Source organism: Parasteatoda tepidariorum, chromosome 4, assembly GCF_043381705.1.
Source record: "Parasteatoda tepidariorum isolate YZ-2023 chromosome 4, CAS_Ptep_4.0, whole genome shotgun sequence".
In the NCBI taxonomy this organism is placed as follows: Eukaryota; Metazoa; Arthropoda; class Arachnida; order Araneae; family Theridiidae; genus Parasteatoda; species Parasteatoda tepidariorum.
Genome location: NC_092207.1, coordinates 87183340 through 87194986, shown reverse-complemented (window position 1 = coordinate 87194986; position 11647 = coordinate 87183340). Strand labels below are relative to the sequence as shown.

Here is an 11647-nt window from a genome sequence, read left to right as displayed (position 1 = left end):
TTTAAAAAATAAGTTCGTTAAAAATTATCTGCATGCTTAAAACAAAGTGCTAAATAAATTAAAAAAAAAAAAAACACTTTTAAAGCAACACTATTTTTTATCATTATTATTTCACATAAATAATAAAGTTATAATGTTCAAAATGTTAAAATAATGGTTAAATGTTGAATTATAAAACTTACCGATATTGTGTATACATTTGAAAACGAATTTTCAATTTGGAGAAATATACAAAAATAAGTAGAAATTATTATTGATACTAAATGTAGAAAAAAATTATTCAAAGGCTTTCTGACATTTCATTTCGCTTATTTTTTTTTTCTTTTGTAGGTGGTTTTGTGTAAAACTTGATAGCCACTTTTCCCCTTGTACTTTACATTTTGATCTTCGGAACATGATCATGAAGAGAACGAAAAAATAATCAAACTAAAGACTTATTAGTATTTCCAATATTCTATTTTTATAATTTTTTTTTTATCTGTTTTAATTTTAAACAACCAAATTTAAAAACTAACTAAGAAAAAAAAACTAATCATAAAGCAGGCCGTCTAAATTTTTTCTTTATTCTTTAAACGGTTTAAAAAGTTTAGAGATAAAAATTTTTTTAACAAATAATGGGAAAACAGAATACCCAAAAAATAAATATAATACCTAAAAAAGAAAGTAGAATTCACAAAAAATAAATGTAATAATTAATACATTTTTAAAAAAGATTCTAAAGGAGGAGAGCATCTGCTTCTGATTGCTAATAACAACCAGAACTTGACCTAACCGCACTGATCAGTCCTTAATTACAGTACGAACTAAAAGTAACTGAGATCCTTGGCTGAGATCACTCGACTAGTTCAGTGTTATAAATCAACTGGAATGTAGATGGCAATCTCATAGCTTTGTCTGTGGTTGTAGCTTACATAGATTGATATTTTTCAAAGGCTTAGAGGTTTGAAGTTGCCATTAAAATACCTTTAAAAATCTGAATAACCCAGCCTTGAAAACCTGTTGGTATTTTGCAGTATTTTGCATCTTTATTGTGTTGTATATAAAAAGAATTCCGCTTCTTTTATCAAGTTATTTATCATTATTGATGAAAGAAATATATTAATTACTCTCTGAATTGAATTTCAGTGCGTAAAAAAAATTCGCTAATGTGATATGTACTTATAGTGAGCTTTCGTTACATTTGTTGTCGCATTTTTCTGATTGAAATTTGCGATCTTTAATTAAATTTTAAACTTGCTAGGAATTAATATGTTGTAGTATAAATTACGAAAATGCGAGCTGATTTAACGAAACGTGTTATTACTTTTTGTACTTTTTTTATTTGTTGTGGCTGTTTAGCTTTAATATCTGCATCACTTGCTACACAAAAATGGATTGTGGCTAAACCTGTGAAAGTTGGGTTACCTCCAAGTATTAGCAATGCAACTGCTGGTGATCATACGAAATTTCGTGGGGATTTACATTTTGGATTGTTTGAAGGTTCCAAAACACTGAATCATGGATTTGGTGACAGAAAAACCCATATATGGGGTATGTAACATATTAATGCCACATAAATTCTCTTTTATAGACAAGTGTCTTGTTGATGCATTCCTTTTTATCTCTATTTATTCCTCCAATTTAAATTTCTCATAGCTGTATGATTGTAAACATTTGTAATGTGGCATGGTTTTATAAGTAGGTATGTGAATGTTACAGCTAAATATATTTTACTAGCTATGCTTAATCCCACTATCAAAATATATTTATTTTCATTAATGGATTCTCGATTATGCGAATACCTTAACTTATAATAATAAGAACTCTCTAATAGCCAGAGTATAATAGCATGTAAATAATAATAGCCTGTGTTATAATTTTCATTCTGATAGATTTTCTCAAGAGTTCAATTTTAGTGGTTCAAACAATTGACCTGACATATACCGTCTGAGGTTCTATTCCATTTTGCTGGTGATATAGTAGCCAATGTAAGGTCACTTACTGGGAAGATCTCCGTTTTGTGATCTGTGGCAAAATAAACGCCAAATCTTGGCAACTTTCGGGCAGCGGCCTACAAGAAACTACAAAAAAAGAAACCCACTCGAAAGCTATAACTTGTAGCCTCCCCCAGGCAAGCATCTACCTGTTTTTTTAAAAAAATTTGCAAGTTTTTTGGCGATTGTCAGATCATGACAGATCAAGATTCAGAAATATTCCTCACTTACTGATTGCAAGTCATTTTAATTTTGTATTCAAATTTTTTTTAAAATAAATTAGATACTGAATTTGCTTGCGTGAGATGGATAGGGGTCTGTCTAGGCCAAATTTACTACCGTTTAACAGTACCTTTACAAATTCAACATCAGGAAAAAAGGTAGTTTCACAAAATACTCTTTCTTAAAATTTTATTTTTGTATTATCGTAAGAAAGGATAAATCCATATTTTTGTTGATTTTTTTGATATAATTTTTAATTTTCACAAATTAGGTCTAAATTTTACACAAAATAGGTACCTCTCAGAAAAACCTAGACAGACCCCTGCAGACATTAAAGCTAGCCAAATAAATAGTAAAGCTAGCCAAATAAATTAAAAAGTAAGATATTACCTGATTGAAGAACTTGATTGGATTAAAAAGTATACAAATAAAAAGCACAGGACATGTTTTTTAGCACTTCAAAAACATGTGCCCATTTTCAAGACTTGTCTGACATGAATGTAAGGAAACAAAAAAAATTTTATATAAAGATAAAGTTGCCTGTAAAAAAAAATAAAGGGGAGAAATGAAGTTGGAAAAACAACAGAAGCTGAAAGAGAAAAAATATGAAAAATGGAACAAGGAAAATTGCTATAGCAGAGAATAAGATTAGGGTAAGATCAGGGTTGGGGTTTTGGATGTCCTAAACTGGTTTTGGACAGGACACGTGGGTTTTACTGTCCTAAACTGGGTAATACTGTCCTAAACTGGGTAATACTGTCCTAAACTGTCTTAAACTATCCAAAACCTTGAATTTTGGAAAAGGGTAAAAATTCTATAGGTGTAACTATTGTACACATAATAATTACATGTATCAATAAATATTTGATATCTTTTATACAATTTACTTCAACTTATTAAAGGAAAATAATATAATATAATAGGAAAAGGTTTATAATTTTTGAAGCTCCACAATTCATTGAACAACAAAAGTGAATACCTAATCCTTTAAATATAAATATGCTTTTAATACTGATAAGTAATGTTTTTGTATAAGGATAAATAATGCGATATTAAAAAATAATTTTTTTAAAAAAATACTAAATTTTTTTAAAAATTAACCTTTTATTTTTCACAATATTTTTTTTAAAAAATGCTATAATTTCTGCATGATAGAAATGACATCTATTTAAAAAAGAATATTTTTTTTTAAATATAAATATATTAGTTTAAATTGGAAATACAAAATAACTGAAAAATGTATTAACAATTTTGAAGGGCATAATATCAGTTTCAGTTACTGACACTGGTGATGTATCACCACTATGCTAAAGGAATTGAACATGAATGAAATAAAAGTATTCTTGAATAGTACTATAGATAAATAAACCTGTTTATGACTAACCAAGCACTTAGTCCCTAATAGCTTAACCTGTATGGCAAGGTCAAACTTCAGTTATGTACTATTGAATGAGAGGACCAATTGAACTTGATTACTGATTAATCTTCCCTTGTTTAATGCTTAAATTGAAGAATGAAACAATATTAATAACATTATACTTTTAAAAACAAACATTCTGTAGTATATTTAATTATCAATATATTATTAGTTCTATGTCTATTTTACCTCTTAAATATTGTTCAGATAAAATTTTGACATAATTTGAGTAAAAGAGTTTTGGACAAAGGGGTTTCGGACAGGACGGTTTAAACCAGGGTTTAAACCGTGGATTAATCCATTATGTCCTAAACCTTGCCAACCCTGGGTAAGATGCATTTCCAAACGTTATGGAGAGGAACTAATGTCGTTAACAAGGAAATCCCCATTCAAATGAATCATGAAAGATTCCAGGGCATCAAGATGAGCTGATGTGACTGGGGTGAAAATAATTTTTGCATTGTTGAGATTGAATCCAATATTCGAACATCGTGAAGCAATTGAAATTGTGAGCTTGCAGATAGTTTTGGATTGTGTGCGAAGATATTTTATTAAAATTAACATAAACCTAATAGTCATTTAGTGGTCAGAAAACTTTATATGGGGGAAACATTAGCTTTACAATGGCATAAGTCATGCAATAGTACGCATCAAAAATTATAAATTGCTATCTGTTACACCCTAAAACTATTAAAAAAAAGTTGCCTATTTTTTCTTAAGTTCAACACCCCATGATGATTGAAGATAAGTATTAATTAAAATTTATGAAAAAAAAGCTTAAATAATGTTAGTTAATAGATTCAACATAGGGTGACCTGGGGTAATTCCTGATCAAAAAATGCAGACATCTATTTTGTGTAAAAACTATTCAAGATAGAATTTTAATATTTACTGGAAGTTTGAGGTTATATGAGATGAGTCCTATCCTACCTTCTTTTGTTTGAAAATCTAATTAGAATTTAAAAGATTTAAAATTTTTAGTGATCAGGAATTACCCCTTCTCTTGGTCATTTCTGGGGTAATTCCTGATCACCAGTTTTTATAATAAAGAGGCTGTTCAAAAATAATTATACAATGGTAATTAACAAATAAGGCATCAAGATCAAACAAATAAACCAAAAAAATATGTTTAAGCAGCTAATAAAACGATTTATTCAAAAGCAAGAATAAAGATTAGCACTTTAAATTTTCCAAAACTCTTTGCATCGTGCCATACATTTTAGGCCAGCAGACAACTCATTCTCATGTTCTGCTGGAATATAAGAAAGAGTTCCCTCGTGGGTTACTTTTGCTGGATTTTTTAACTTCATTAAGTGAAAGTGTAAAGTGAAGTAAGGTATGTCAACAGCTCTGGCATTAGCTCTCACACAGAAATTTTCATTTTCAATCATTAAAAGAAATTCACTTATTTTGCTTTCTAGAAGCTTAGCATCGGTATTAGACTTATAATTTCTCACCATATTTATATTAGGCTAATTTATAAACTTAAAAATTATTATAACAATGTACACATAAAATTAAGATAGAAGCAAGATAAGACAAACCAGAAATGGTGCAAATCAGGACACATTTGTCTTGTATACAGTTAAAAATAAATTTTGTGATTACAGTTAAAATATATTTTATAGTTGTTCCACTTAATAAATATGAACTGTTATTTAAGACAAGATAATTACTTATTTTTTATACTATTTATAAGAAGAAATGACAATGATCAGGAATTACCTCAGTGATCAATAACTACCCCATCAGTAGGGGGCAACATTTGATGTGGTTTCCTATAATCAATTATGATGTTTACAGTAGATGTGAAACAATTAAACAAAAGCTTACACTATTTTTATATCAAAGAAAAAGAAAGTTACTAAAAATATTTATTATTAGGAGAAGGAGGAGGATTTTTGCAGAAATGTGCACATTTTGAAACCTATCTTTGAAGTGGAAAATACGGAAAGCAATTTAAAAGATACTTATTTTGTTAGATTAAAAAAAACTATTATTAAGTAAATGTAGTTATACTTTAGTAAAGTGTACAAGCATTCTTGTTCATGCCTCAAATTTAAAAAATAAATCATTTTTTTAAAAATAAAACTTAGGTGATCACTATTTACCCCAGAAACAGAGTGATCGTGTTTAAAATATTAAAACATCTAAAGATTAAAATATTGAGACTAATGAATGAAGAAACTGAGAAAGTAAGAACTAACAAAATATCATATTAAAAAATTTATTATCTAAAAATAGTCAAATTCTTAATAAAGTCAATTCTAAAATGTTTTATCAATAAACAATTATATTGTCAGTACATGAATGCAATGCAAAGCACAGCACATATGTAGGTTTGAAATTTTAGCATTTAAAAACATTTGTACCAGACGCTTTCAGTTATTCCAATTGAAAAATTTAAAAGCGGAAACTTAACATGTGCAAGGAATAATAAAATTAGTGCAACTTTAAAAATAAAAAAAATGCAGGGATTCAATGCAAACAATTATTTTTTCTTACTATTTTGTAACTTCCAAACATATTTCAAGGTCAGAATTTTGTCGCTCATGTGCATAATTTTAGTGACATTTGTTTAACATTTGGTAACAATTATCTCCTTACTTGCATGAAGCCCAGTAATTTTAGTTGTAGGATTTAGTCATTATTTGGATGTCAGATTTGGAAAATTGGAGCTAGTTTTTCTTTCTAAATTTATAGTATAAGTAAATTTAAGCAAAATGGTCAAAATTAAAAAAGAAGAAATTGTAGATATAATATTTATATTTGAAAATTTGTTAGTTTTAACACAATCTTTAGCTCAAATATTAAAAAAGGAAGAAAAATAACTTTAAAGTTGTTTACCTATTGCTTAATAAATGTTTTTTTTTTCAATTTTATAAAATTTATCAAATTTATTGGTTTAAAAATGAAAATTCAGTGATTTATAGAAAAAAATTTATGGTAAATATTCTCAAGTTAATTTTATAAATTATAATTAACTTATAATTTTATGTATCTGAAAATTTGTAGTAAAAATATTTATTGAAATCTTTTGCATACCATATGAAAATTGTTTTCAGCATTCATATTTAACAGCATTTGGTTATGAAAAGTAGTATGCTGTTTGTAATTAAAAAAACAAAGAGTTATTTGTAATATTATACAATAATAAATAATTAGATTACAATTTTTTAAAAGTTCTTTACATAAAGTAAAATTTACCTTACTTCGTAGATAAAGCAGTGAAAGAAACTATAGTTGTTTTAATCTCCTTGGAAATTCATTAAATTTTTTTTCTCCAATTTTTGTTGTTTTATTTTCACAATGATTTATTAAATTATTTGGAAATAATATCATTATTTAAACTAGATTGCAATTATAAACTATGTAAAATTACAACTTAATGCTTGATATTCCTTTATAAAGAAAAATGTCTTCGATTTTTTCATCTTAGGGTTGGAAAAAAACATATCTTCTGAGACGGTTTTTTATGTCGTGGAATAAAGTTGCCATTCCTGATTTTAGCAATTGTTTTTTTAAAAGGCCTGTTTTATTTTGTCAAATGTATCTCATTTTTGTAGGATCCATTTTAAGTGACCCAAATTTTTCCTACAATTACCCAGCTAACTGCTCATTATGATCAAAACTTTTTTTTTTGTTGATAATCACTAAAATAAAGTCATAAAATCTAAAAACACAAAATCAAATGAAAATGCTTCAATCAGATATTATTATTTTGTGTCAAATTCTGTTTTGTGTAACCTTTAAAATTGTTTGTATTGCAGTTCAACAGGAAATGGGCAAGAATCCTCAACTTTTCATTTTCAGTTTGTGGCTGTTAACTATAATGAGTTTGGCACTTGCTATGCTGTTTGCATTAGTAAGTGCCGTGTTTGCTGTCATCAATACTGTTGTAACTCCTGTTGAAGTCATCACAGGTATAGCTGGTCTATATCTTTGGAATGGTCTTGGAGGTAATAAGATTGATCCTCTGCTTAATTTTCTTGTCCTTTAATTAATAATTAATGTATGTTTCTAATTTAATAATAAAATTATTGATAAACATTGGGAAAACTTTTACTTTCACTCTTTTGCACACTTAGGACCTTTTTTTTTTATAACGGCAGGCCCTGAACTTATTGTTCTTTGTCATGGAAAGTGCCAGAAGTGTTGTGCATTTTGCTTTGCCTGGTGATAACATTTACCCCTGCCACAGATACCTATTCATAGGGTGGGCGGTATTGATACAACAGAGCACAACAGACAAAAACATACACATTTTTGGGATGAGATAACACATTGGATGAGATAACATTTTTTTAGCATTAGTTGCATCAGTATAAAAAGGTAACAGTAACTCATGATCTAAAATTTTTGCACATAAAATTTTCACCACTTTGCATCACTTGGTTTATCACATTGTGTTACAATCACCCCTTGTATGATTTAAACCTGCTATCGCTGAAAAGGCTGGGGACATGCAGCAAAAGAGTGCTAAAGTAGAAGAAATTTCAAATCTTAATAAATTACTTTTTCTTCCTCCTTAAATGGACAAAAAAAAATAAATAAATTTAAACTATGTTCTTTTTAAGAATAAAAATTTTAGTGCATATTACTCTTATCTTTTGGCAATCATCTTAACACATATCTGTCTAGCATTATTTGCACCATGATTGAGCAAATGCCATCATTTTTCAATAAGTAATTAGTTACTGCAATATGCAAATAACGAGTTTTCGTAATTTGGCTACTGGTCAAATAATGTTATATGGACAAATATGTGTTAAAATGGTGCATATATTTGGTAACATATCCAAATATGTTACCATTATATGTTACCATTTTAAATTAAATGGTAACATATATTTGCTGCACTTTGTTTACTCAATATTATGTCAGATTGCAGCACACTGTCATGTATTTTTATTTTCAACTTACATCATTACAACATATAAGCTATTTATTTTTGTAGCATTATTTTCTGCTGCCAGTGTCCTAACTTGGGTTGGTCAGTATTATGCAAGGTTAAAGCAGAATGTCATGACGAAAGAGGAAATCGAACAACAATGGAAATCTGAAGATTTAGCTTGGTTTGGTTTTAGTTTTTGGTTTGCTGTAGTATCCTGTGTTTTGTTCTTTTTAAATATAGTTCTCACGAGTTTAGCAGTCAGGCAGCCGTGGGAGAAAAGAAAACCAAAACTCAACATGAGCAAAAACCCTGAGGGTGTTATTATGTTATACTAATGTTCCTTCTCAATGATGAACAATGAAATTGAATTAATACATTCCAAATGTATACTTAGTATATTGAATGTATTCATTTTATATTAAAATATGCACTAACTATTTACCATATTTTTACTAACCCAATGCCAAATCAAGTATTTTCATGTAATATTTATTTCACTGGTGTTGGGTAAATAAATGACAAAGGTGTTACCAAGCATTTGGGAATTATATTTTATCAATGAAATGACTATTACCTTTTATGAAGGTAGCTTGCTTTTCTATAAACTGTTGTGATTCTATGCATTTAATACAAATTATGTATTTTTTTTACTAAAAAGTTATGCACATTTTTGACATTTATTAAATATTTAAGTAAATGTTACCCAAGTTGTCTAATGCATTTTCCTCCAATTTGGAAAATTCTCTAAACGATAAAACAAAGAAGAGATATAAATTGATTAATTAAAATTAATAATTTTAACCATTAAACTTATGCAAATTTTTTTTAATTTTTTTAACTTCATATTTAAGCTTACAATTTGTATTTATACTTTAAAATTTTTGAAAAGAAAAAAATCCTTTTATTAAAAAATTTTGTTTTCCTCTTTTTTATACTGATTTTGCATTTTATACATTGCATTTTTTAAATTTATTTTTAACCCAAATTTTATATTGATGTTTATAAATTTAAAGGGTCAAAGGGGTTTATAAATAATTGCGGCTGATTGATTTAAATAATCTAATTCTTTTTTTTACTAATCGCCCTCTTTTCAACTTTCTTTCAGTATATTTTCCAATGGCAAAAAAGTTTAAAGATTTTTTTTTTTTTCATTTTTAATCTATCCTTAACTTTCATGTTTTTTTTATGTTAATCATTTTTACTTTTATACTTGTGTATATATTTTAAATTAAATTTATTTTTCTTGTTCTATTGTAGTATTTGTTAGCTGTGGAGCTGTATACTTCCTGTGATAAATTTCTCTGTTGAAAACATTAAATCCGTCCATTTAATCAAATAAGATCTTAGAATTTGAAAGTATTTTATGTGGCTTTACAAATTTTATACATTTATACAATTTTCTTTTTGCTTCATAATATAACGTTGGGAATTATTTATGGAAATTAGTAATATTATGGTGGGTTTATAATTTTTTTTTTAACATAGTATATTTTATAAATAAGATTTTTATCTGCCACCGAATACATCTTTTTAATGTATGTATATGGTATTGGCTAAGAAAATTTCATATAATTTTTTTCCTTCTTCCTATCAAGGCAACTGATTAAAAAAAATGTGGTAGTTGTTGAATTTTTTTCTGTTTTTATTGTGTAAAAAGCTGTGAAATTTTCAATCGTGATAAACCAAACTGAACAATAATGTATAAACTTGGTATTGTATATATCGTATTGTAGCATTACCTATACTACTCCTATGGTTGGAGCAAGTGACATGCTTTGCATCAAAATATACTGTGAGGGTAACTTATTACTTTTCTAATAAACACTGTGGGGCAGAATGGAACATGTTGATTACATTTATTGATAAACAAAGGATAGAAATACTAGTGGATTTTGAATGAGGGCCTTGTGAAATATGAGAGTGACCTCTTTTCCTGTTAAGTCAAAAACAGATATCTGTCCTGGTAACCACTGCTTTAAGTGAAGCATGTTATTAAAAAAAAAGTTTTAACTAAATGTATATTTGAATACAATTGAAATCCTTATTTACGATAGCAGAGATGATTGTGCTCCGTAAAAAATCCAGATTTCTGGATTTTTCTCTAACCACAATTCGGAAGTTTCCAGAAATCCAAGGTCCAGAAAGTTCAAGAAATCATCAATCACATTTATATATAAAAGTTCTTGTATATTTTATTTAAAAATATTAGAATTTATACTTGGCGTTTTTTTCATTTGTAAATATATTTTCTGGTAGAATAATAAATGTGATTTCAGATAAAAGTAAGATTAAGTTATTCATTTAAAATATGCTGCATGGTTCGATCCCCACGGCCGAAGACTCTTGGTATAGTAAATGGTGACTGATTCACGTTAAATCTGTCGAGTCGCAAAGTCGTCCATGTTCCTATAACAAATCAATATCTCTGGGGGTACTGATCCAGGAGTTTCCTTGTCTTCTGGATTGGTTCAAAATGACAAGGCTAAGGAGTCAAACATAAGTAGTCGTAAACCCAAAATTGGGTTGGCTGTTCAACGACGGATGTGAAATAAAATATTGCTGCATATAATTTATTTAGAATTTCATGTTTTGAAAATATCAATGGTTTAAATTTATAAAGACATAAATTTTTTGAAATGAGTCATTAATAATTTTACTCAAGAAATTTTTAGGATTTTTGAGTTGTGCTCACAATCACCCCTGCGATAGAATTTTAACTTTGCAGTGTCACTTGCCCCTGAATTTACTTAAATTTTCTTTTTTTGTTTCCCCGTGAAATTTGATACTTTCTATGTTTTTAAGTTTTCTTCTCTATTTGAAAGAGAAAATATGTATTAGTTTTCAAATTCTCTAGTTAGAGCAATATCAAAAAATTATAAATTAATATAAATCTTTTAAATTGGCATTTTTTCCCCCTAAAATATAAATTTCCAATGTCCTTTTTTTAGATATTGTACAAGAACCAAAAATATGTGTACTTTACGATTAAATGTCTCTTAAGCTAATATCCTGTTTTATGTATGTTTATTTAAAATTAAATTTTAACTTTTGTTGTGTTTATAAGAAATAAATAACACAAACTTATGATTCATAAACTTATGTTTTTTATTCATGAGCAACTTTTTAACATTCTAACAATTT

General features: G+C 27.6%; 1 protein-coding gene across 1 annotated transcript; it reads left to right on the top strand.

Annotated features, from left to right (window-relative positions):
• Positions 1-961: 961 nt before the first annotated feature.
• Positions 962-11049, top strand: LOC107446383 (clarin-3). Its single transcript, XM_016061015.4, has 3 exons — positions 962-1530; positions 7383-7571; positions 8570-11049. Exons 1-3 carry the CDS (start codon positions 1272-1274, stop codon positions 8839-8841), a joined length of 720 nt encoding a protein of 239 aa, XP_015916501.1. The 5' UTR covers positions 962-1271; the 3' UTR covers positions 8842-11049.
• Positions 11050-11647: the final 598 nt, after the last annotated feature.